General features: G+C 45.5%; 1 protein-coding gene across 2 annotated transcripts in view; it reads right to left on the reverse strand.

The window, feature by feature from the left end:
* The window catches only part of LOC126530712 (dTDP-glucose 4,6-dehydratase), a 55,397-nt gene extending 33,415 nt beyond the window's left edge, over window positions 1–21,982 (reverse strand). Inside the window, exons 1-5 of one of the 2 annotated variants that reach the window (XM_050177979.3) lie at window positions 21,789–21,982; window positions 20,883–20,944; window positions 19,161–19,217; window positions 13,828–13,882; window positions 1,093–1,184 (exon numbers count right to left, since the gene is read on the reverse strand). In XM_050177979.3, coding sequence (XP_050033936.1) covers window positions 1,093–1,184; window positions 13,828–13,882; window positions 19,161–19,217; window positions 20,883–20,944; window positions 21,789–21,831 — 309 coding nt within the window. In that variant the 5' untranslated portion in view covers window positions 21,832–21,982. Of the gene's footprint in view, window positions 1–1,092; window positions 1,185–7,247; window positions 7,354–13,827; window positions 13,883–19,160; window positions 19,218–20,882; window positions 20,945–21,788 lie in introns of those variants that run through there. The other variant, XM_055070751.1, reaches the window with a different exon arrangement.
* Window positions 21,983–25,051: the final 3,069 nt, after the last annotated feature.

Below are 25,051 nucleotides of genomic sequence, written 5' to 3' on the forward strand. Positions count from 1 at the left end.
ATAGAGCTACCGCGGCGCCGTTTCCCCATCCACTTTCTTGCGTATTTATGCTTCCTAGTAGAACCCTGGGAGTGTTAGCCAGTGCCACCCCTCACAGACCTTGGTGGCAGATGTGGACCATCCTTTCTGCCGCAGGCATCACGAGAACGTGACCTTTTTGGAGGAAGGCAGCCGGTCAACAAACCCACACATGCTACCTGAAGGCATCATTGTTGCCGGGTTCGAGACCCTCATTATGTAATAAACGAGAAGAAAGGGGGTTAACCGAGGGGCCTGCTTTTTTTTCATTGATGCCTTCAGGTAGCATGTGTGGGTTTATTGACCGGTTGCCTTCTCCCAAAAAGATACGTTCTCGTGACGCCTGCGGCAAAAAGGACGTTCCACGTCTGCCGCCAAGGCCTGTGAGTGGTGGCGCTGGCTAACACTCCCAGGGTTTTATTAGGAAACATAAATGCCCAAGAGAGTGGATGGGGAAACGACGCCACGGTAGCTCTATTGGTAGAGTATCACACACGTAATGCGAAGGCTGTGCGATCGTTACTCACCAGCGGCAAGTTGTGTTTTCATCCGCTTGCATTTCCATTAATGTATTGTTCCTTTATTTCATTTATTAAGCACAAGTAATTTCCCCTATGTTGTCCTTGTTGTCAGTGTTTGTTGGCTTTCTCATGACATGACTAATAAAAAATGGGCCCCTCAGTTAACCCCCTTTCTTCAAATTTATAGGTAGTAACATTCTAATGCACCCATTTTTTTAAAAATCTGGAATATCACATCTAACTTGAGATATTAATTCTTGAATTCCAAAGCTCCATTGAAGCAATATCAAGACCGAGCACGCACCGCTGCACGTCAGATGCCAACGTGCCGTAAAGAAGTGTGGGGCAAAGTTTGAATGACAGCCTGTCGCAGCAAATCCTGACACGACACACAATGGTACATGCTTGCCAAGCAAAGCTGGAGGCTTGCTTGAATTCCTGTTCAGTGGATTGCACCATAGTCTTTGAAATTTGTCATACAGAACACTCATTAAGATCCTCTCCAAAGAGATAGTAGTAATTAACAGGCAAAACTCCAAGAGGACAAACTTACACAGTCTGGCAAGTTTATCTTCGTCTCTGCTGCTAGGTTAATCACAAAATCGTATGGGCCTTCTGGGTCTTCAAAGGCTGCTTTACACGAGGCTGAAATGAGAGAAAGAAAATTTGGCGATAAGTCACTCTTGCGGCCCTTAAAAAGACTTGCTCAAGTGTGTTCACAAACTCACTCCCAAAAATGGATCTTTGCTCAAGATGTCAGCCCTAGTTACAGTGTACCATCAAAAAAACCACAAGGCGCCTAATCCCTACGCTACGAATTCACTTGCAGAAGTACAGAAGATGCAGAAATAATAAAAGAAAGCAAGCTTGCTGCCAATAAGGTCATCACCTAAACTTACAAGTGTGAACAGTGCGTAATGCAGATAACATATAGTGCCACCTGTACTTTTGTTTATTGGAGAAGTGGCCATGTTCTTTCACTCCGTGCTTGCTGTATCGAGATTTATCTCATGCCACGATTGTCTCAGGCCCTTCTAGACGAATAAGTCTGTTGTTATCAGACACATTTGATGTATGCAGCACATTCAAGAGCTGTTGAATGAATGATTGTTGCACAATCTGAAATGCACCGGTGCCCTATAAGTAGGAACCGTGTTGGTTCCATTATGTTCTAAGCTCATTGTATCGAGAATATTTCTGCACCTCGATGGTTGCTGTTCCTTCTAGGATGTTATTTCAAAGCAAGGTAGCTAACCAAAACCAACCCAGAAGCCGAAAAAGAAAAGAAATTCTGCTTGAATCGCAGTTGAACTGGAACGATACTTTTTTCACATCAGAATGAAACTAAGAAAAAATAAAAAAGATTGGTACAGGTTCTCTACCTTCACGGGAGCTTTTCACCTGTGTATTGCCTACATTTTTGGCTGGAACATGCTTCCTAATTTGCAAATGCACACAAGATCGCTGTTATTTCAGAAGTGCCTTTTGTCAAGCTGCTCTAGCAGCCTTTAGCCAGGAGGCCGTCCAGATGCTTCTGGGAAATAAATTGAATTGAATTGGCAGCACTATTGGAGTTGTTTTTCTTTGGGCGGCTGGCATGTTAGTAATAGTCCTGCGAGTGCTTGAAATTGGTATTGGTGAATGGCATTGGAAAATGGTTTTCTAAATGTGGGAGACCTATTTACCAAGTGTTTCCATAAATTAAGATTTAAAAACAAAGTGGTATATGTTAGGTGACCGAGATCACGGGGCACTCTTTCTAGTCATCCCTATTTACTCAGAGAATCTTTTGAAGTGCGATTAGTTCAGGCCTTGTTCGTAACTGAAGTACGCTACTCAAAATACTATACACTAAGTACTTTCCAAAGTAAATATTTATCTTTTAAATAAGTCGACAACTCAGTATTTTTGCTGCTAACTCATACACTTTTCAGAGTACTCTGAACTTAAGATACTTTACATCACTGTAAAGGGCAGTATCAGCATGCCACGAGCTTGTCACAGCGGACACACTGTACACGAGTGGCCAGCCCCTCCCGTTTTGCATTTCACAACCACTCAGGGCGGATGACTAACAGAGTAAGCACAGAACAAAAAGTAACCAAACCAGCCGCATCTTTCTTACAGCAGGCTTACAACATGTGTGATTAGCTTTAGAATAAGAAGGGATCAACATGTTGCAAAAGTTGATCAGTCGACATCGGCGACACTGAACTCAAGTCACACCACTGCAACGATGGACACCAAGGCCTGCGAAACAATGTTGGTGCTGCCTTGGCCTTAAGAGTTTTTTGAATGCGTGGAAATTGCTGAGAAGAGTGTCCAAGCATAATGCAAGCTTTGACAACCAAAAACGAAGGTCTTATTGACAGGAAGAATGTACTATTCTAATCTCAGCACATTAAGGTAAGCTAGAAGGCAACTTTTCATTAAGTGCTTCCATGGCTGACTGTTCAGACAAAAGTATGGTGAATAGTACAAAGTTATTGCCAAGTATTTTTAAAGTAACAAAATACTTGTTTTTCGCATGGTATATAATAACATATTTTTTGAGTATCTTGTCCAAGCCTGCATTAGCATATATTTGCATAAGTGCTATATAAATGATGTACAATCAAACCTCGATATAACAAACTTTGATTCAATGAAATTCGTAATGTTAACAAACTATTTTCATTTCCAGATCTCAGTTGAATTCAAAACCGTGTATTTCTTTATACGATTTAACAAAGTAATTGCGTGACATGGTTTCAATTTAACGACGCCTTCAGCTATTTCATGCATGTATGGCTAGTAAACCTAGCAAGAAAATGATAAAAATGTTTGCCAAGGCGAAAGTTATGTTAAGTGTCCTTCTGCATTAAAGTGAGCGTGACAGGATGTGATAGCAAGGAAACACCACTGTGCCATTTGTCGCATTAGCAAAGAACTTGCGGAGGCCGTAGGGCGTGCCGCAGCTAACAGTACTTGGAGAGACACGACAGGTGACGATTCCTTTTGTGCAAGGGGATGGGGAGGGAGTGAATGTGCAATAACGTGATCAAGCACCCGCTGGGAGGGGGAGGGGGGAGTTGAGTCCTCGAGCAAGCGCCTATCTGGCTTCTCCTCCTCGCACTTGTCTGTGCCCTGGCCACGCGCCGTATGTTAAAGGTTATCTCTCCGTGGCAAGTGCAAAGCCCGAACTGAAATAGCTGGTGCTTTCCCGCGCATCTAGTGTTGGCAGTCGCATAATCTCAAGTTTCCAAGAGACGGTGCGAAACGCTCACTCGCATTGTGACTGAGAGTTCGTAGTCATCCAGTCAGATCTATTAACGTTTGTCTGAGCACACATGACACCAATAAAACTACAACAAACCCTACTTCACCCAGTTATCTCTTTGCTATCGCCGTCAACGCGCTTCCTTTCAGGCAAAACTGACTTTTCGGTTTCCCCCCCCCCTTTTTTTTTGCTCCGGACAACTATCTGCATCTTTTTACACTGTTTTTAATTTGTGGGTGCTGCCTGTGGGGCACTAAGTGGTGCTAGCTATGGTGTCTGAAATTTACGGTGCCGCGTGATGCAACACACACAAACCTCGGACACTGCGAGCCACGTTGATGTATGATCAGCATCGCATGAGCTGGCACTCACAACCGGGCTATTATGGCCCGACCTTCTTCCAAAACCTCGAGTAACGAATTTGCGATTTAAAGTTTTTCGCTGCAAGCACAACTGCATTATATCAAGGTTCGACTGTATTGCTTTTAAAGTATGCTTCAGGAATGCGATTTTCTTGTAACTACTTGTGAGCCAAGCTCAATTTTGGAAAATTTCAAACATTTGCTTTAGGGCATAAGTGTGATTGTAAAAGTTGAACAGCATGCCTAATAACACCCAATGAAGCTCTCTCTTCAACATCATCTTTTACATTGTTCTTTTTTCCAGCGTTTGAAGAAAGCCAGTGAAATATTAAAGTAAGTTGTCACTACACGCTTGGTGCATCTAGTATGAAGGTACTCTCGAATGCACATATAGTCAACTCCCGTTAATTCGGCCCTTGCGGGACCACAAATTTTGGTCGAATTATCTAAGAGATCGAAGTACCAAGTGGTGGCAAAATGAACCAATCCAAGAGATCTTGAAGAATATCTTTCTTGACCACAATGGATAGCGTTGTGTAATTGTCAGGCGACGGCATGCTGGACAAATGAAGCAGACTGACGAGTATAGGGACGTGACACAACATTAAAGAAGCAGGAACAAATGGCTTTACTGGTGGTAGGAGCGTCAGCCACTCAAACTGAAATAAAACAGCTTCATGCCTGGGGAACCTCAGTAACGCTGTTTGCTGATTTTCTGATATTTCCAAGCTTTTTAGTAAGCTCTGGATGCATGAGGGGCGCCGGTGGGGTACAAATGAACCACAACAGCATACTACTGTTTTTCTACAAAACAGCATGCTTCTGTTGTATTTAACGTCTTACCAAAATTGTCTTTTCTTTACGGTTATCACTTTTTTTTCACGTCCTTGAATATGCCTTGTGCTATATTTTTGTGTACCTTGTTGATGCCCAGCACAGGCATGGTCCTTGGACTGCAGTATATCTTTAACACATAAAAATTAAAAAAATTGCACATTCTAACTGAACAGGTTTTCCTCTCATAGCCTAATGTATGGTTTCTCGATGGGACCTTCCAGTGCGTTGGAATTAAACGAAAAGGCAAATTAACCGGGGTTGAATTAACGGGAGTTGACTGCACAAGGAACGAACCCCACATAGTACTTGTCGTAAAAGAAGCCATGAGTGGGCTTTGATTGCCTTTCAGCACTTGTCCCATCGCTTACCAATTTGAACTTTGCCGACATGAATGCTTGGATGCTGCGGCCTATCTCCTTTTTCTTGAAATATGATTAGAGCGCTGCAAACCAGATGCACAAGTGTGTGGTGCTGTCTCTGTCTCTCATTTTTTTTTTTGAGAGATATCCAGAGAGCTTGGATACAAAAGAATGGCATTAACCCCTTAACTACTGATGATGAGATAACTTGCCATCAAGAGTGTCCTCTAGTGCCTATGACGAGTTAACTCGTGAATGTTTGCAATTTTTGCGCATGCGCATGTTCAGTTTCTTGCAATTTTTACAAGAAAATAATACACAATGACTTTTGCCAATTTTCACTTCGCACCTGCAAAAATTTTTTCGGAAATTTTCATGGCACTTAAGGGGTGAAAGATAAGGTCATGGAAACAACTTCACTTGGTTTTATTGAGTGCACTTTACTGTATTTACAATCACATTCATGCCATAAGGCAAATACTGTTACATGGCAAAAACAAGTAACACTCAAAGCACAACGACTGTAGCAGACAAAGTCGTTGGCCATCAAAATTTGTTCTTGTGGGTTGAGTCCGTCTACTATTTATACGCGTATTGCTGTACATTCCAGAGTAATCGCTGGTGCTTGCGTACATTCGAGAATCTGCAACACTATCTGCGTCGTGTGCGCAATCTGATCAGACGAGACATTCAATATAGAATCAACATTAAAACAATTTCAAATTACAGCATGCACGTCTTGCATCAAGCAACAAATCAATAACAGTGACCATCCGGCAAAAAACGTCACTAAAAAGCAAAGCAATGCAAGTGTGACAATTTAAGATTTGCATAATTCAAATTAGCTAATCAGCAAACAAATCACACTTTAAATATGGTTTGGATTACTCAGGATTACAATCAATATGCCGTTATTCTCAGTCGCCTCAGACGTACCACTTTTTTTTTTTTTTAAGGCTTGGTTAAGGTTATGTAACGAAACACAGTATAATCACTGAAATGAAGCACTTGCTAGCTGGGCAGTCACTTTTGATCACACTGGCATGTAAACTCAAGTAGGTGTAACAAAAATGATGTAGCTGCTCCTGAGGTGAGCTTCCACAACACAATTTTTCTTTAACTACTTGTGAGGTGAAGAACAGCCTGCAGACCGCCCCTTTTTTAGTATTTTCCACGCAGAGCAGGGGCACTGTAGAGTTTTTTTACAAAATAAATTTATGCTGTTCTTCTGTAATTATTTTTTAAGTTATGCAAACAAACAAACCAATTCAAACCAGTTTGAACTTGTTTTTTCTTTCTGAAGTTGAACTGAAACTGAACCATTCTGCTGAACCAGAATGAAAAATGTTCTGGTTTGATACTCTGCTTCCAAATTTCTATAATTCACATGTGGAACGCTCCTGAATTGTCATGACTGCCGATTCAAGGACGCGTGACGATGCTGCGTAAATGGGAGCCAATTGTAGGCCACATCTTTCGAGCGGATGAATACCAACTAGGCCATTACTATAATAGACATTACTGAGTTGTGGTTCTGTTTAGTGTGCAAAAGTTTGTGCAGCTTGCGTTCAATTCCCAACTCTCCTCAGCTGTGTCTGCCTGTCTATGCAACTTGCCACTGACGCATACTAGGGTACGAGCTAAGAGTTAGCTGCTAGGCTAAGAGATAGTGAGCACAATTTATTATTTAATTGTTTGCCATCAATACACCAGTTGTAGTTCGGCAGGCTAGTGCAATTACAGCAGTCGTGTAAGCAAACGAGCTTTATTTTGTAGTTTATGTAACAAGTTTACACGACTAGCCAAATTTTGAATACATTTATACCGTATATCTGCGAGGTGTCTTTAAACATGACAAACAAACTTTACGAAAGTCCAAATTTTATTTTACCGCTCTTAGAAAACCTTGAAGCCAAGGATGTCCTCCAATATACTGCAACTTTGTGTTTGTTTTTCAGCAATATTAGTTGCAGTGTGTGTTCCTTGCAAGACATTTTCTGGAACAGAAGTCTGCAACATTAATTGTAAGTACACACCACAGCAAAGAACGATTATGTTGAACATAGGTGAAAAACAATTAGGTTTGGACAAAGTCTAAACATGTAAGTAATTGAAGAGAATTGTCTGTGTTTAAAAAGGCACTGCAAATAATTGGAAGAAAAATGTTGCTTGCACGTTACAGATTGGCCTTTGTGTCATGTGGGCTGGATGGGTGGGGTGTCATACCAGAGTTTGTAAGAGCTGTCACGGAAAACATTCAGGAGCTTTCAAGGACTTTCAAGGCCCTGACAAAGCGGGTTCAAGGGTTAAAGACAACAACAACAATTAAAAAAAAAACTACAAAAGAAAGACGGAACTTATTTCACATGCTAACATTACTGCATACCATATAAAGCAAGCCCAAGCGAAAATTGAGTCACATAGGAAAGGATTATTAAAAAAAAAAAAAGTTTTTGCACTCTAATGAAGGTGGGCTAAAAACTGCACACAGGTAAGTTTCACTGCATGTTCTGTATTTCCTCATTCACGTGTTTCAACACGACACACTATCAAATTGTTCTTGCTCAAAGAAACTGAGCTCTCTGAATCACCATGCTTTTTTTAAAAATGACTCGAAGCATTCACTTGTTCCACAGAGGATGACATTTTGAAACAGACAGCTGGCTATACTCCATAATAGAAAAAAATGTCTGTATGCACAACGTCACCTTATAATAGGCTCCTTCGGTCATCTTGTGTTTACAGTACGCACAGAGAGACAAAGAAGCTCAAATTGTCTTGAGGGTGTCAGAAAAAAACACAATCCGGATGTTCGGCTTGTTGTCCATTCTTTTTTACAAGTACAAGTGCTTGACAAGCTCAGCTCATCTTCTGTACAGCAAAGATTAAAGCACCACCACGCCTGACAGACTGAAAACGAAACACTGTCTCAAACAATTAGGAAACATTGTTTTTACTGCGCACAGAATGAAAAAGTGCTCAATAAGCCTTTTTCACAAACTATCACCAGCCAGCATAAACAAGATGGCTCCTCACCACGAAGATGCTAATCGGATTGGATTGGCTCAACTCTTGGTTTGCATAAACACTGCAGTCAGATACAGAAATTAAACCCTCTCCAAAGTTTGGCTGAAAGCAAAATTCTAGAATTTCTAAGCATTCCGTGAAACTTTACAGCTTTTAAAGCCTTGAAAACACAGCAGTTTCACATTTTCAAGAGCTTCATGCGTCATTTCAAACCCTGATGCACACACCATGCCCCCTTTAACCGTACCTGACCCTTTAGGATGAGCTCTCTTACACTAATTCTCTGGCAAGCTGGAAGTACAAGAACTTTTGTTTAGTTCTGTGAGTTGACTGTACTTCAGGCTGTGCTACTGATGAGGCAGATTTGAAGTAAACATGAATTAATATCGCTGAGCCACTGTGGTGGTTTTGATAAAACAAATTTCCGAGGTTAAGAATTGAAACAATTCAATTCTGGAGTTTCATGTGCCAAAACCATCATCTGATTATGAAGCATGGTGCAGTAGGGTACTCTGGATGAATTCTGATCACATGGGGTTCTTGCACGGTTCACGAGCATTTTTGTGTACTACCACCCCCATCTAAATGCAGCCTCTGAGACCAGCATCGAACATGCAACCTTGAGCTCAGGAGCACCATGCCCCAGTCACTGGGCTCCCGCAGCAGGGAAATTTCCGCAGCCTGTTCATTCTCACAGTAAAGATGGTTTGCAGTACCGAATAATGCTTATCAGAGGCAATTATCAGAGACAGCTTAAGAAGAAGGTTCAAGCACATTTCAGTAATGCCAAACTAAACACCTCATTGTACAGTCTTCGTCAAAATTATACTGACTACTCTGCATTCGGATGTGTGCTGCCATTCCTGTGGTTCTCCTCACATTTCAAAACTCGGGACGGCTAGTACAAGAACACTTTTCATTCCCCAGGGTGTCAGAACTTTTGGCCTGCAACAGGACTCCTTTGAAGAGCCCCTCACCAGGCCCCATTGGATATTTTGGTTAAGTACACTTGGAAGTCTGAATGAACATCACGGCTGCTACCACCACCGACGGGAGTACAAGACACGAGGCAAACAGGTTCAGAGGGAGCTTCCTGTGATGTAGCTGAATCTGCTAACTGTTGCATGGCTGAAGAAGTGCAATGTGGCTCTTTCGAAGAGGTGGGGTAAGGCACAGTCTAGGGAACGTATTGTCACGTACGAGTTTGCGCTGCTGTGGACAAAAGGACGTTGCGAGGTGAAGATGTTGAAGTGTCTCAATGATCGGTAGATGGTGTTACCCTGACTACAATCTCGTAACTGTATATATTGCAAATACATATATTTTCTCCATGCAACAGTTAGCCCATGCAACAATAGCCCTCGCGGTACTCCACGGAGGTGCGGAGGATAACCTGATTATCAGCGACTCCAAATCAGCGATTCGGAACTACGCCAAAGGTTGGGTGTCCGTGGATGTGGCGCGCATGCTCAACGCCCGGGCCGGGGACTTTGTAATCGTGCCGGATCCAAACAAGTCCCTCAAGTGGTTCCCCGCGCACGTTGGGGAGCTTGGAAATAACAACAACAGCCGCGACAATAATGACAACAACAGTGCTAACGGCCGAAGACGCACCGACACTCCACCCAACCACAACGAGCGCGCCCACCTCGTCGCGAGGCAGCTTACCCACCGCGACGCGGTCCCCCAGAGGGCAGCCGCTGCCGTTGTTGTGCGGGACCCCAGCGGAGGAGTGACGGCGGCGGCGGCCACCCCGTCTGGCGCGGCCGCTGTAGTTGCCAACACAACACAAATCGTGGCAGATGGAGTTGGGGATCACGCGGACGCCGAGTGCGATGTCAAGGAATTTCCGGCAATGTAGAGAGGTGCTTGGCCACTATAAGAAAGAACGAAGAAAATATCCACAACCCCACGGGCGCCTAGACAGGTCCCAGGCGGTCGACCTGAGACGGCTGCAGACGGGCACTTTCACAAACCCCTACCACCTGCACCGCCTGTGGCCCGCGCTGCACCCGTCGCCCGGCTGCCCGTGGTGCGAGCACGAACGGGCCGATATGGCCCATGTGCTTTGGTAATGCCAACGCCATGAGGAAGAAGGACAAGGAGGAAGGAAGAAGACAACATCAGGACCCTCTGAAGCGGGGCGCCTCAGTGAGAGACGGCAAGCCGCCCTCCTGAGCGAGGCACCCGAAGACCAGGAGTAGGCCGCCCAGCGGGCCAGGGCTGTTGCCGAGGATCTCGAAAGATTTCTCTCGGGCGATGGACCCCTGGCAGCCTAGCCCCGGGCGCCAACATTAAATAACCGTTGGACAAATAAAGTTTATTCCTATCCTATCCTATCCTTCTCCCCCTTAACTTTTTGGTGGAGGTGTGGGGTACTCTTGCCACAAGCCGGCCCTGGATCTTCACAGCGGGCGTCACATCGGTTCCACTGTTATGGCTATTGATGCTGCTTCTGCCGCTGACGCTGTCTCCGCCGCTCAGATACCAGCGGAAGTAGTGCTAACCCAGCGATGTCAACCGGGAATCTTCATCGGCACTGGCAAGTTCGACGTCGAAGACAGGCTGACGTCGTATGAGCGCGTCGGTAAGCACAACAAGTGGAATGCCACACTTTTGCTGGCCAACGTGATCTTCTACTTGGGAGGAACCGTGAAGGTATGGTTCGAGATGCATGAAGCCGACATTAGAAGCTGGGACTCCTGCAAGGAAAAGCTACGCAATCTTTTCGGAAGACCTGTGGGATGTCAAATGGAGGTCACGCAAGAGCTAGCGTCTTGTGCCCAGACATCAACTGAATCGTACGTCCCGTATATTCAAGCCGTTCTGGCTCTCTGCCGTAAAGCGGATGTGGACATGCTGGAGGCCGATAAGGTTGGACACATATTGAAGGGCACTGCAGACGATGCGTTCAACCTCCTGCTTTGCAGAAACTGCTCAAGAGTTGAGTCTACCATTAAGGAATGCCAGAATTTTGAGCAAGCGAAGAGCAAACGCATCGTACAATGCTTCGACCGACTTCCGAATACGGTTGCCACTTCCTACTTCAATGACCCTCCGGCGTCACATTCGCCTACAACGCCAAGCTTGATGCAGGTCATCCGTCGCGAACTTGAGGCTATGGCTCCAAGTTCTCACTGCCCCGATACGCATGACATATGACCATTTCGCACATTCAAGCTGTTGTCCGCCAAGAAATTGCAAACGTGGACACCCAGTCTGCCACCCACTCACGTCCCACTCCTACCGCTCCTGTCATTGCCTCTGCTGCATCTTGACAGGCGTTCCCGAGTTGATATCGGAACCCCTCTAAGTGGCGAACACCGGATGACAGGCCAATTTGCTTTGCTTGCTCCCGGGTAAGTCACATCTCCTGCCACTGTCATAGTAGCCGCTGGTACACCTCGCCTCGACCATATGCTGATCGCCGCTTCGACCGAGATCCTCGGCCTCTGTCACCCCTCTCTGAACCATATCATGCCGGCCTTCCCTGTCGAGGAAATAACACTAGCCGCTCGCCCTTGCCGCAACGCCGTCAGTCCCGTTCGCCTACACCTCGACATTCCTCGTCCCCGTCCTCCGCAGGCCGCTTCTCGGGAAACTAAGCAATGCAGCCCCGGAGGTGCGGTTGCATTGACGACTCGGACTGCAAAACCTCTGCTGACCCCTACTGCTCAACCAAACCTTGTTGAAATTTTTGTTGATGATGTACACGTTCAAGCCCTCATCGATACTGGCGTTCAGGTGTCGGTTATGCGATCAGATCTTCGTAGCCATCTCCGTAAATTCCTAACACCTGCTGAGTCGCCTGCGGTCCGAGTAGCTAATGGCAGTACAACTGCCGTGATGGGAATGTGCGCCGCCCGTGTTACCATTGCCGTCCAGTGTTAGTCCTGTTCGCTGTACTGGCCGAGTGTCCCCACGAAGTGATTCTCGAAATCGACTTTCTGACTGCCCATTCAGCACTTATTGACTGTGCAACTGGCACCCTTCGACTTGAACTGCCCCATTACTTTGCCCACCTGACCGACGACCACAAGTCCCGACTTTGTTCTACTGAATTTGTTCGACTGCAACTTACGTCCTCATGTCGCTTTCTCCACCACTTTGAGATGGTCCTTACGTGGTGAGCCCACTTTGTGACGTCCTCCTGGCCCGTCAAATAGCACTACCAAGCTCAATTGTAACTCTTGTCAACAATCAAGCGTGGCTTCCTCTTTTGAATTTTGGTTCGTGTCTGCAAGTGCTTCCTGAGGGTGTCTCTGTCGCTGTGCTGTCCCCTTTGGAAGACTGTGGAGTAGCTGCTCTATGCCCGAACCATGATTCGACAGTGCTGCAGCTTCTGCCCCTCCTACTTCATGCAACGACAAGTTTACACCAATGATAGCTACTGATTTATGACCTGCTTACACCGACGCCCTTCGCCGCATTCTGATGTCCTATGAAGACATCTTTGATTTTGGCAATCGCCTACTAGGTCGAACTCGTGTCGTCACCCATCCAATCCACACTGGTGACGCTCCTCCTATACACCGGTGGCCCTACCGTGTGTTTGTGGCTGAACGCCAGGTGATCCAAACGGAGGTGGACAAAATGCTCTCCAAAGATATTATCGAGCCTTCCTGCAGTACGTGGGCGTCACCTGTCATTTTGGTTAAAAAGAAGGACAATACCTGGAGATTCCTGGGAATACCTGGAGACAATACCACAAGAATTCTTCAAATTGGTTCATAATCAGATGAGATAGGAGGAATTGAAATGTTGTGCCGCTAAGCCGCCAGGAGGCGAGCTTCACTGTTAACATAGACATGCTACCCTTTTACATCAAACTTTGACCACAAGCTACATTTGCTCCGTGCCTTCTCCCAGAGTGTAGTTGAAGGGATGTGTCGCGTTTACGTCGCAAGCCCCACTTCTTTTTCTTTTCTCTTCCTCTTGTTACATGGTGCACTTCCAATGGCAGTATTGCACATTCTAACTAGGACGAGTTACCCAAGTCACACGCTATGATCGGTGATGTTGCAGGCAGTGCACCTTACGGAGACACATATATGCCTGTGACATTGACTCCTTGGCTGGAGCAGGAACCCCTGTTAGAGGAAGGGCGTGCAGGCTTTAGTATAAATTTCAGCTGTTTTTGTGCTGTGCAACCATTTGGTAACCTGCAGACACGATCGCCACCGTGCGATTTATGTGCTGCATTTGTCTGTTTGCAATGCCCAAACCTAGTGAAAGACCCTTTAAACAGCCTGTAGTTAGCATGGCAGTCGCAGCCAACGTAGCCCATATAAGTTTGACCAAGACTGTACACAGTGTCTCGCGACAAAGTGGGAAAAGGGTGATGTGGGTTCCTCCGAGTGTTGCATGCATGTAACATAAATGACTCTAATTAACAGATGTACCGTGAAACAGAAGATAATTAGGCCACATTAAAGAATGCTCACCTGGGTTGATGAGATTCGCGCTCTTGAACTCCACAGTTGGATTTTCATATAATTCCTGCATGCAATATAATTTTGGCATTAGCAAAGACTTCAGCGTTACAGCGCTGAGACCTCCAACACCATACACTTCGCAAACATATGACATGACTATGAACATTACCTTAGAGCAGGTGTAGACACCAAGAAAAGCTGCAAGGCCTGTGCACGCGTGGTGATTACACTTGCATGTCTCTTTCAAAAGCACAAACATGCACCGTACATGAGGTGTAATCAAGCGGCGCGGTTTTGCACTCTATGGCTACACCTAGGCTATGAGAGACATCACAATGGAGAGGCCCACACAATTTGTGATCACTTCGTGGTTTAGACTGAGAGCTGTCACACTCTTTGCCGCACTAAAATATGTGTTGGTGCTGACAGCATGCATTATACCAGAGCTTAAACAGTGTCGGTTCCAATTGCAGTGCCTTAGTGCAGCCGTTGCTGTTACTGCAGTCCAAAAGTAGTTAGGTGGTGCCACACTAAGCTCATCATTATGTTATTCTCTCTCTGTTGTTGCCGTTGTGCCGCCATTCTCACCAATGCACTGATTCTACTACAGCCTCGGAGACTGGTGGCAAGGAGAAGTGCTGTGCTGTGTGATCTCAAGATCATGCCGATACAGAAGCTCAGTGCAACAATGGTCAGAGCATGGCAGTGGCAGCATTTGATTGCCGATGTGTTGAGGGACGAAGGCTGCCCAAGAGCGCACTGAGGTGCTGGGATGCGGGGACAGTTGCCTGAAGACTATGTGCACTTAATCAAGGCAAGGACAATTTCCATAAGACAGTTCTGCAAGTCAGCATGAAGCAGGCTTGCACACATTTATTAAGGCGAAAGCCTTACATGTCTCATCAGTCAGTTGACCTTCAAAGTTCTTAAGCAAAGACGCATCAATGACATGAAAGGTAAAAAAGGCTATTAACCCTTGACCTTTAGTGGGAGTTGAACCCACAACCTTTGGTGTTAAGGCTATGAACCCTCTACCTTCGGTAAGAGTTGAACCCATGATCTTTGGTGTTAATGAAGTCGAAGTTAATTCAAGCACACTTAATTAAGATACATGGAGTTAAGGCACTCGAATCCAGGACCTTTGGTGGGAGTCGAACCCACAAACATAGGTGAGAGTCGAATCCTCAGCCTTTGGTGGTTGGTAACAGCTTCGAATTCGTGACGCCAAAGGTACTGTTGAAACTTTGTTACGCCAAATATGATTGCAAAAGCCTCTTTGTCTAGGCGACTAATTGTACTGAGCTGGCTCAAGACGTCACGATGCAAATGCGATCGGCCGTTCAACACCAGAGTCTTCATGATAAGCCAGAACAGCGCCAAAGCCACACAGTGACGCATTGCAAATTAGCCCCAAAGCTTTCTTGGGATTATTATGTGTTAGCATGGCTGCAGAGACCAGTAGCTCTTTGCTTTGTAGGACTGCATGTTCGTGGCCGGCACGCCACTCCCAAGGCACCTTGGTTCCAAGCAGTTCATTCAAGGGATGCAACACGCTGGATAGTCCTGGCAGAAACTTGCCGTAGAAGTTGACTAGACCCAGATAACTTTACAGCGACTGGACATCTCTGGGCCTAGGGGCTTTCAGCACGGTGTCCATCTTCTCGGGTTCAGTTGAAAACCAACAGAGGTAACAATGTGGTCCGCGTACTCAACCTCTGGTGCCAGGAAGGCGCACTCATCAAGCTTCAATTTAAACCTAGATTGCTTCAGTTGGCTTAGAACTCAGCCCAGGTTCACTAGATGTTCTTGGACGACACGCCCAGTCATGAAAACATTGTTTAAATACACAACAACGTGCCCGAGTCTCTGTAGCAGTTTCTCCATTTGCCACTGGAAGACTGATGGCGCTGACGTCACACCAGAAGGCAAACGGGTGTATTGATAGAATCCTTTTGGCGTGTTGATAGTCAAAGAGGCTTCATACCAGGCACAAGAAAAGCATTTGGAAAAGATTGGCTACAAGGTGTCTTACTGCCAGACACATTCCACACCTTTCATAAAAGATTTTGCAAGGACCTCTAATTTCTCTTTAGTGCCTCTTTAGGCAACGCACCGCTGCCTTGAAGAGATCAGCTGAACTAAGCCTGCTCGTTTGTATCTGGAACCATGGCTTTATGTAATGGCCCTTTTCAGCAGAGCACCTACAAGTGTACAGTGCTGAATGATTGAAACCAAATACTTGGAGGACATGGCTGCCGGCACTGGGGACACCACCAAGCTTATGCATTGTAGCATAGGATCAACGCGAGAGCCTTTGTGATGAATGGCGACTGCATTTGGTCCACCAGCGATTCCAAGCACTCATCAGTGGCACAAGAAGTGCCAGCAGCCATGCACTCAAGTATTACGTTTCAATCGCTGAGCCCTGCATATGCAAAAGTAACAACTTAAAAATTCAAAGCACTAAAAATGTATGGGGTTCTTCATGCCAAAGCCACAATATGATCATGAGATATGCCCCATAGTGGGCAACTTCAAATTAATTTCATCATCTGGCATTTATGAACATGTACCTAAATGGTAAGTACACAGGCTTTCTTTGTATTTCACCCCCACCGAAATGCAGCTGCGGTGTCCGGGATCGAATCCACGACATCGGGCTTGGCAGTGCTTCACCATAGCCAGTGGGCTACAGCAGGAGGCAATTTCAAGCACTAATATATTGTTTAGTACATATTGCCTACATCTAAAGTCTGTTCTGATTAGACATATGCTGAGTAACTGATTTTTTATTGAAATTGATTAGAAATAGTACTCGAAGAAAAACACATGAAAGGTTGCCGACAGCACCAGTGTCTGACCATGTAGAGAGTTCTCTTTCCCCGTTTTTGATGGGAACAATTCATATGAGGCAAACTTCTCATGCGACTGCTTATTTTCTGCCTACAATGCAGATGATGAAGCCAATTTTGCCCTCATGCCTGAAATAGTTTTTAGTGTTCAGGCATGAAGAGTCTATTTGTGGACACAATAGAACTTGCTACAGAACAACAAACTTTCAGTTTGTTCTGGCACAGTTTCTTTTGAATGATGCTGAAGGGGCAAGACATTAGGAAGAAAAGTGAAATTCTGGGGTTTTACGTGCCGAAACCCACAAACTGATTATGAGGCGTGCCATGATGGGGGGACTCCGGATTAATTTCGACCATGTGGGATTCTTTACCACGCATCTAATGTTTCCTGTGCCAAAACTGCAATCTAATTATGAGGCATGCCACGAGTGCAGCAGGGTATGAACCTGCGCGGCAGGGTATGAACCTGCGACCTTGTGCTCAGCAGTGTAATGCTATAGCCACTTAGCTACCCATAGTGGGTTATAAGAATGAGGGAAAACTAAATTTTTAGCAGAACAGAATTAATTTGCATCTGAAAGGGTTCCCCGGCAGGTAGCAGCAGGGCCCATGCACTGCGAGCTTTACGCACTGAACAAAGACGAACAGGCAATGTGCTATCGTTGATAACCTTTGGGGTCCTTTGGGGCCACAGCTCCTCTGCCCTATGACAGAAGCAATCGCTGATACATTGGATACATAAAGGTGAGCGGGAAATTTTAGGAATCTTTCACGTTGAAATTTCACTGCAAAAATTTGACTGAAAGGGCGACCACATGCCACTAGTGCTCTTTTCTTCTTGTAAAGTATTCTTTGTTTAAGACCCCAAGAAAGCTCAGTGATACAATGCTTAATTGATCTAAGGATCAGACTTAACATGACAAAGCAAGACACGGGCTGCGACAGAAACTGTATTGAAGGGCTTTGAATTAATTTTGACCATACAAGGCTTCTTAATGTGCACCCAAAGCTAGGTACACAAGCCTCTATGCGTTTTATCCCCATCAGAATGTGGCCGCAATGGCTGGAAAATGCACTCGTGACCTTCTGCCACCGAAACCCTGCAGTGGGCAGTAGCGATTTGGCTTTGAAGCTTTTGTGACAGCTAGCACAACCCATCAAAAGAAAGAAAAAGTGTCATGTTTTAGGAAATGTTCATCAACTCTGCATTCCCCCAGCTGTCATCGGCAAAGAATTGCACTGATATTACCCCTTCCCTGGCCGCACCTCCAATGTGTTCCTGACACCTTAAAGGGGCCTTGAACCACATTTTATTGAAGTGGAGAAAGGCATTTGAAGTGAAAATAGGCTATTTCAGCAATACTTTACCACAAGAAGTACTTCAATGCGTTCAGCAGAAGTGGAGTTATTGGCAATCAAACACAGCCTCCGCTGTGCTCCCATTTCTTCTTCAATGCCTTGCACTGAAAAGGATACGGCGCAGTGGGGTGTGCCCACAACGCTCTGCCTTCTAAATGTTACTGTGGTGTGCACCTTAAATTTCATCTTGGATGTTAACGTAGATGCCACGACTTCTGCCTTTGATGCCTACGATGCCCTAAACATGAGCCAAATGTGCTTGTCCTCGGTGAGCCGCCGTGCGCTTAGCCAGTGGAGTTGTGGCGACACCGTGGCAGCCGTGATATCTATGCCATGCAGCCAATCGCAGCTCAATGTCAGCTATTGGGCAACAGCAGCCATCTAAGAGAATGACAAAAAAGTGTGTCTGATGACAAAATAGTGCGTCTAGAAGTGAGTAAGGACAGGGCCATCTGTTGAAAAGAGCGTTTGAGAGAAAGGTGACTTTGCAATCCCCTTGCAAGCTCTACACACTGTGTACGACAGCAAAACTCGGCTGAGATGTTCACAGCAGCGCGTGCTACCCGCGGGCTACATTATTTCACCAAGCCCGAGGGGTGGTTCAGGGCCCCTTTTACACACTACAACTCTGGAAGCAGTGGCTTTTTATTTTTTCTGTCCCGAATAAATTACAGGCATTGCATTTTTACTGTAACGAAAAAAACAACAGTTGACGGTCAGTCAGATGCGGACAGCTGTAAAGCGTGAAAAAATTTAAGGCACAACAACAGCAGTTGAGTGCAAGTAGAGGCACTTATGACAAGAAAACTGATGCAAACAAAAAGCGTACAACATAAATAGAAAGGAGTATTTCAGTATAGTGTAGTTCCCCCCTTGTTGCTTCCCCTAAACTGTGGATCAGCTGTGGACACTGCACACAGTCAGTGGCATGTGCTATCAAGAACAGCAGGACAATTATGCGATACTAAGATATTAGGAAAAAAAAAAAAAAGCTTGGTTCATCGGTTTCAGGTGCTCGTGGTAGACTATAAAGCTCTCTGCAAGCAGGGCACCAAGGAGCCTTTTTATCTAAAGTAGCAGAGGCTGGATTGCAACATCATGGCAAGAACAAATGAGAAAAAGCATGCTTACCTTGTGAACATTGTTTAGCCATGCCATTTGTGGAGGAACCTTGTCCACAACTCTGATCTGAGAGGATTTGACACAAAAGGGAAAGTGAAAGACGGTTCGATTGATTTGCTCATTGATTGAACCGAAACATCCCAAAGCTACACATGGGTGATAAAAGACGTCGTAGCAGGAGGCTGCCAATTAACTTTGGCTACATCAGTTTCTTCAGCGTGAATCCACAGCACAGCACATGAGCGTTCTTGCATTCAGCGCCCATAAGGACAGAAACGCAGCAGCTGAGAATGGAACCTGCAACCTGAGGCTTAGCAGCGGAACCCCACAGTCACTGGACTGCCGTGGTTGTCGCAGAAGTATGAAACTCCTTCATTAGGGTTACACAATGAGTTGTTTAATACACTACAGACAGCAAAGAACATTGGATTTGTGCATATAGTAATGCATTTGAATTTCTGCCTGTGGATGCAAGTCAACTTGCTGGCGTGAAAAATCTTTGGTGGGCGTGCAAGGAGAGTGGGCTCAGCTTTCTTTCAAGGCATTCTTATTAAAAACAAACGAAGAATTTGCATTAAAATCACCATTTACCTGCACTTAGCTGTGGCCAATTTCTGGACTACTTTGTTGCCACGACACTGCCAAATGTTGGAATGTTGCTGCCAAGTTTTCAAACAAAATTATTTATGGCGTTTAATATTCTCAAGCTGCGCAGCGGTTTTATGAGGGAAGCCTTAGTAGAAGGCTCCAAATTAATTTTGACGCCTGGGATTCTTTAACCCCATAACTGTCAATGACAAGATAACTTGCTGTGAATTTTCGGCAATTTTCACATATGTGTATGTGTTGTTTCTAGTAAATTTTACAACAAAATAATACAGTTATGTTTGCCAATTTTTGTGTGCTTCTACATATTTTGTTTTAATTTGTTACAGCAGTTACGAGTTTAATGTGCACTCAAAGCATGGTGCATGAGGAGTATTTTTACATTTTTCCCCTTTGGAATGTGGCCACTGCAGCAAGGAATCAAACATGCATCCTTGTGCTCGGCAGCAGCAACATGCCGTAACCACTGCATGCTTCAGACATGCGTTAAAAGTGTAAAAACTGCGCAAGCTGCTTTATGCTCAACATGGCAAAACAGCAAATATGATAAGACAGGTGAAGCAAACAGCGCATTTTCTTGCCAGTTTCACCCAGCCCGTCTGCACTTTGCACTCATGCAGCACTTCCATGTTTCAACATTTATTTCGATGTATTTCCACATTACCCAATGACAAACAATTATAAGTGAGTGCTTACGCTCTCATGTTTGTTTTCCCTTTTGGTTTTGCATTAACTTGACATAGCAAAGTGACTCAAAAATTATTTCTTTTTATAACAAGCTCACTTTACCATCATGGTAGTACTTCTTTCCTTCATAGAAAATGGTGAGAGACTGCCACATCATTTGCCTTTATAGTTCTGTATCTGATGTAAGGTACAATAATAACATGTATTTGCTACCTAGAGATAGTTGCCAGTTATATCGCATTTACTATGCTATTGCTGTCCTGATCAAGAAAAGTGCGCTTGTCGAAACATTGGCTTTAACAATGTTCCTTGTTTTACAACTTAATCAATTCAAGCCTCAATCTTCCACTGATTCTCTCTAGTTTAGATCTAGTATGTTTAGAATCAATATCTATGTTTTGTACACTGAAGTTACAGTATGTGAACGCTTTTCCATACCTTTGAAGCAACATCACTCTTGAGCAAATGGTCGACAAGGTGTCGTCCTACAAAGCCAGTCCCTGCATGAGAGGGGCACAGGTAGCACTTGTGTAGTCAGTTTACTTATGCACTGTTAGAACTGTTCATGTGCAAACATCTCAGAATCATCGGATAAACAGCAGCGGTTAAGCACTGATAAAGCACTGAAAAGAAATGACAGTATGAGAAATGCAAAACTACAATAAATCCCTTTAATTTTTTTTTCTCCAGTTTATATTGTAGGGGGAAGCCACACTCAACAACGACATTGGCAGATGCACCTGCCTGTCAAGATCTCAACCGCACCGTGAAAGGAACGGGGGATAAAAAATAAGAGGAAAGGCAAGAGGCAGGATATTGATGACACTTGAAAGGCGACCTTCAAAGCTGCTTCTGCCGTCTTCAACTGTGCTTTTGACAAGGCAACCACGTCCTTCATTAAACTCTACGAAATGCCACAGTGCGGTCGAACGTAGCGTGCAGTTATATTGGCTCGTTCATCTTCCTGAAATCGACAGCAATGGTGCATCAGTGTGACAGTTTTTGTTTTTAAATTTATACTGTCTTCACAAAGCTATACAGATCGAAATTAATGGTGACAGTACGCTTCCGTTCGCGGAACACCCTTGTAAATAATATTTTCTCGTATGGAAGAGATAGTTAAAGACAGATATTCAGACTGGGTGTTGACGGCTTCGATAAATGGGAAGACGACCGTGCACCAACGAAGCTATTGCGACAGGGAGACATGCCGAAGGTTCTGTCATCGGTGTGTCATCGCCTGACAGCGGAAATGACACACCACTCAAAGAACGCGCTCTTCGCAGGTGAACGAACAATGCCTATTTATGGGCGTCTCCTTTTCGCGGTCAAGCTAGTACCCACCTCCCAGAATGAGGAATCGGTGCTTTTGGTTGCTGTCGCCCATGTCCGTGGCGCGTGGCCTTGACACCGGCAAAAGTTGATACCGGTCGACGTTCAGGCAGCTTCCGAGCGATGTGCTGTGGAGCAGCACCGCAGCACCGGGAACACGTGGGCGACGACGACCGGAACAGGAGGCGGAGGTCGGCGAATGTAGCGGCGAGATCGCAAAAATAGCTGAATGAATCAGCGCCAGATGACGGTAGCTTCATTAAAAATTCACTATCATCAACACCAAGCTATTTGCAGCATTTAATGTTGACTTATATAACTCAGGTAAGGACCGTATATTACGAGTGTCTAAATATCATTTTTTTTTCACTTTGATAGCGCAGTGTGCCAACCTTAGAAATGAATGACGTGGTTATGGTCACGGCCGCCTCGATCGAGGCGGCCGTGTTATGGTGGACAGAAATGCCGTTGATCCCGCCAGGTAACGCTTCGAGCACGGCGCGCGAAATTTGAGCGTGTTCTTACCACGCTGCGTTGTTGCGTGTTTTCTTGGACATGGGTATCAGCGAAACGACGCGCATCTTTCGGCCAGTTGGTAAAATATGCGGTTACATTTAATAGCGCTGGCAGTACACATTTTGGCGGTGTTGCTTGCCACAGCCAGGTCCGTGCCCAGGAAAATTTGTTGGAGGGGGTCACCAGGGTGCCTCTAACAGAGTCCTGCTACACCTCTTATAAAAGGCGTGACATGCGCCTGGTAAGTGAAATCTCACGAAATTTTTTCCAGCAAGACTCCTTGATTTCACCTTGTATGAACGGAATTAACGACAATGAAATTCTGCCGCTAACACAACCTCGCCATCTCGCTCTGAAACCGCGCTCGAAGCTCTGAAGCAGGCATGGTGTGAGACCGGGCTAGTTGGTCTTACATGCTGAAGTGACTAGCGCAAGGGTGTACACGGGACACTAAAAAGACGACAAGGACAAGCGCAAAGTCCTTGTCGCCTTTTTAGTGTCCCGTGTCCACTCTTGCGCTAGTCACTTCAGTTCGAAGCTCTGCCCCGCGACCCTTAGTCGCTCCGCCCGATCTCGGAGGATTTCACGCCCAATTGGCAGCACACCACATATAGTACATAATTGTCATTACACTGAGCTTTAGTGAAGGCGTAGCAGATACAACTAATTCTAATGTTTCACACGTAATCATTATGATGACATTCTGCTTTCTTGCTTCCGCCAGAGGCAGAAGAAAAAGGTCGCGAAGTGTAGAGAAATGTTGGTTATGACCAGTGGCGTAGCAACAGGGGGGGGCCGGGGGGCCGTGGGCCCCGGGTGCGAGGGGCCAGTGGGGGGGGGGGGGGGGTGTCATATACGTCTGAAGACACCCGGAAATTGTTGATATCCTCGACTTACTCGACTACACCGGGGTGGGGGGGGGGGGGGGGGTGTGACAGAAGACCTATGGGCCCCGGGTGCCAGACGACCTAGCTACGCCGCTGGTTATGACCATCGTGTCCATAAGCGTAGTAATGCTGACAAGAAGTGCCGGCCATATCACGAATAACAGGCCCATCTAGTTGGTTGCTGGCTTGATGGAACGTGGTTATATATCTCAAAACGCGCCGTTACAACCATGTTCCATCAAGAATACCACGAAGTTGAAGGAAACCGTCTTTCCAACAAAAGACCCATGCTGCGAGCAAATCGGACGTGAAGTATTTTGTACACGACAGCGAGGCGTACAAAAACCTACCGCAAAACCTTCAGAAATATCTTATGCTGCTCTGTACAGCAAAATAAATAAACTTAAATTATTACATCATGCGTCACGTCAGTTTCGGTGCGTATTTGCTGCCCCAACACCGGGCAACTCTAGAGAGTCGTCACTCAAAACCGTGTCTCGCTTGGAGCTCGACTTGCAAGCTGTGGTGACCATTGTAGGCTACAAGTTGACGCGACAGCCATCTGCATCGCGTCACTCGTCGCCGTCGCGCACGAAATCGCTTACATTGGGTTTATACTTGGGCTCATTCTCACCCACGACTTAAGGAGGTCAAACGCGCGAGCGATTGCGACTGGCGACCACAAAGCGACTCAAGGCGACCGATGTTCACACTCACATGTGCGACCGGCCCGTCGCCACGCCGACATTACTCGCGATCGATGCCGTTCACGTGTGATTGCAATGCTATCACTGCGTAAAATAAGCGTGAGCGTATACAGACGTCCTGCTCCTGCGTACCTGATTGGTTCAGATGCTTTGCGACTGTGGTCGCGCGACTGAAGTATCGAGCAGTGAGCGAATGAGCTAAAACAGTCGCTTTTCGAGAAGGGAGATCATCTGGAACCGGTCGCAAGGACTTGGTCGCGCGACTTCCTCAAATCGCCGGTGTGAACGGCTATAGCGGCAAAGTAAGTTTCTTAATTATGTTGAAAGACTGTTGCAGTGTCCCTGTAAAAGGGGCTCCAAAAAGGAAAACAGATTGAGCGGCAGTAGTAAATTACGCTTCTGCAACCCCAAACGAGCCACTCTTACAGTGGCAGCTGCATTTCTATGAAGGCAAAAAGAAAAAAAAAGACGCCCGTGTCCCAGGCTTTGGGGACACGTTAAAGGGACACTAAAGTGAAACAATAAATCAGTTTAGACTAATAAAGCATTGTTTGAGAACCCTGCAGGCAGTCATTTCAAAATAATAGATTCATTATTAGATAAGAAAATGAAGGTCGAAGTATCAGTATTTGTATTTCGCGCCGAAACCCCTACGCCGGTACCTCAGAGTGACGTCAGGGATTCCAAAGTACGTTTTCGCATTTGGGCCGCATTGGCTGAGTAAAGGTTCCCGAAACTTGCTATGTTTAATATTTGGTTCCCTTAGAACACAATGTAATCAATCTGTACCGCTGTGTAAGTAAGTAGGCCCTAGAAGATACCATCAAAATCCATGGCGTCACAGTGACCAGGTGCGGAAACTTCAAGGAGGCGTCGCCACCCGTCTTTCGTTCTTGCGCTTTTTCTGGCTTACCAAGCGTCTTATTGTGGTAAGAGTGGTGTTTTTAGTGTCGTAGAGAGGTAATTTACCGATCCAGAAGTAATCATTCTCTCTATTTAGTGTCCTTTTAAAGATCCCCTGGTGGGCGACATTACTCTAGAGTCCTCCACCACGGCGTGCATCATAATCAAATTGTGGTTTTGGCCCGTAAGACCCCAAAACTCAGCTAAATTCAGTCTTACAGTGAAAGGACGCTTCACAAGCCAGAAAAAAAAAAAAATCGGG

Source organism: Dermacentor andersoni, chromosome 5 (genome assembly GCF_023375885.2).
Source record: "Dermacentor andersoni chromosome 5, qqDerAnde1_hic_scaffold, whole genome shotgun sequence".
NCBI lineage: Eukaryota > Metazoa > Arthropoda > Arachnida > Ixodida > Ixodidae > Dermacentor > Dermacentor andersoni.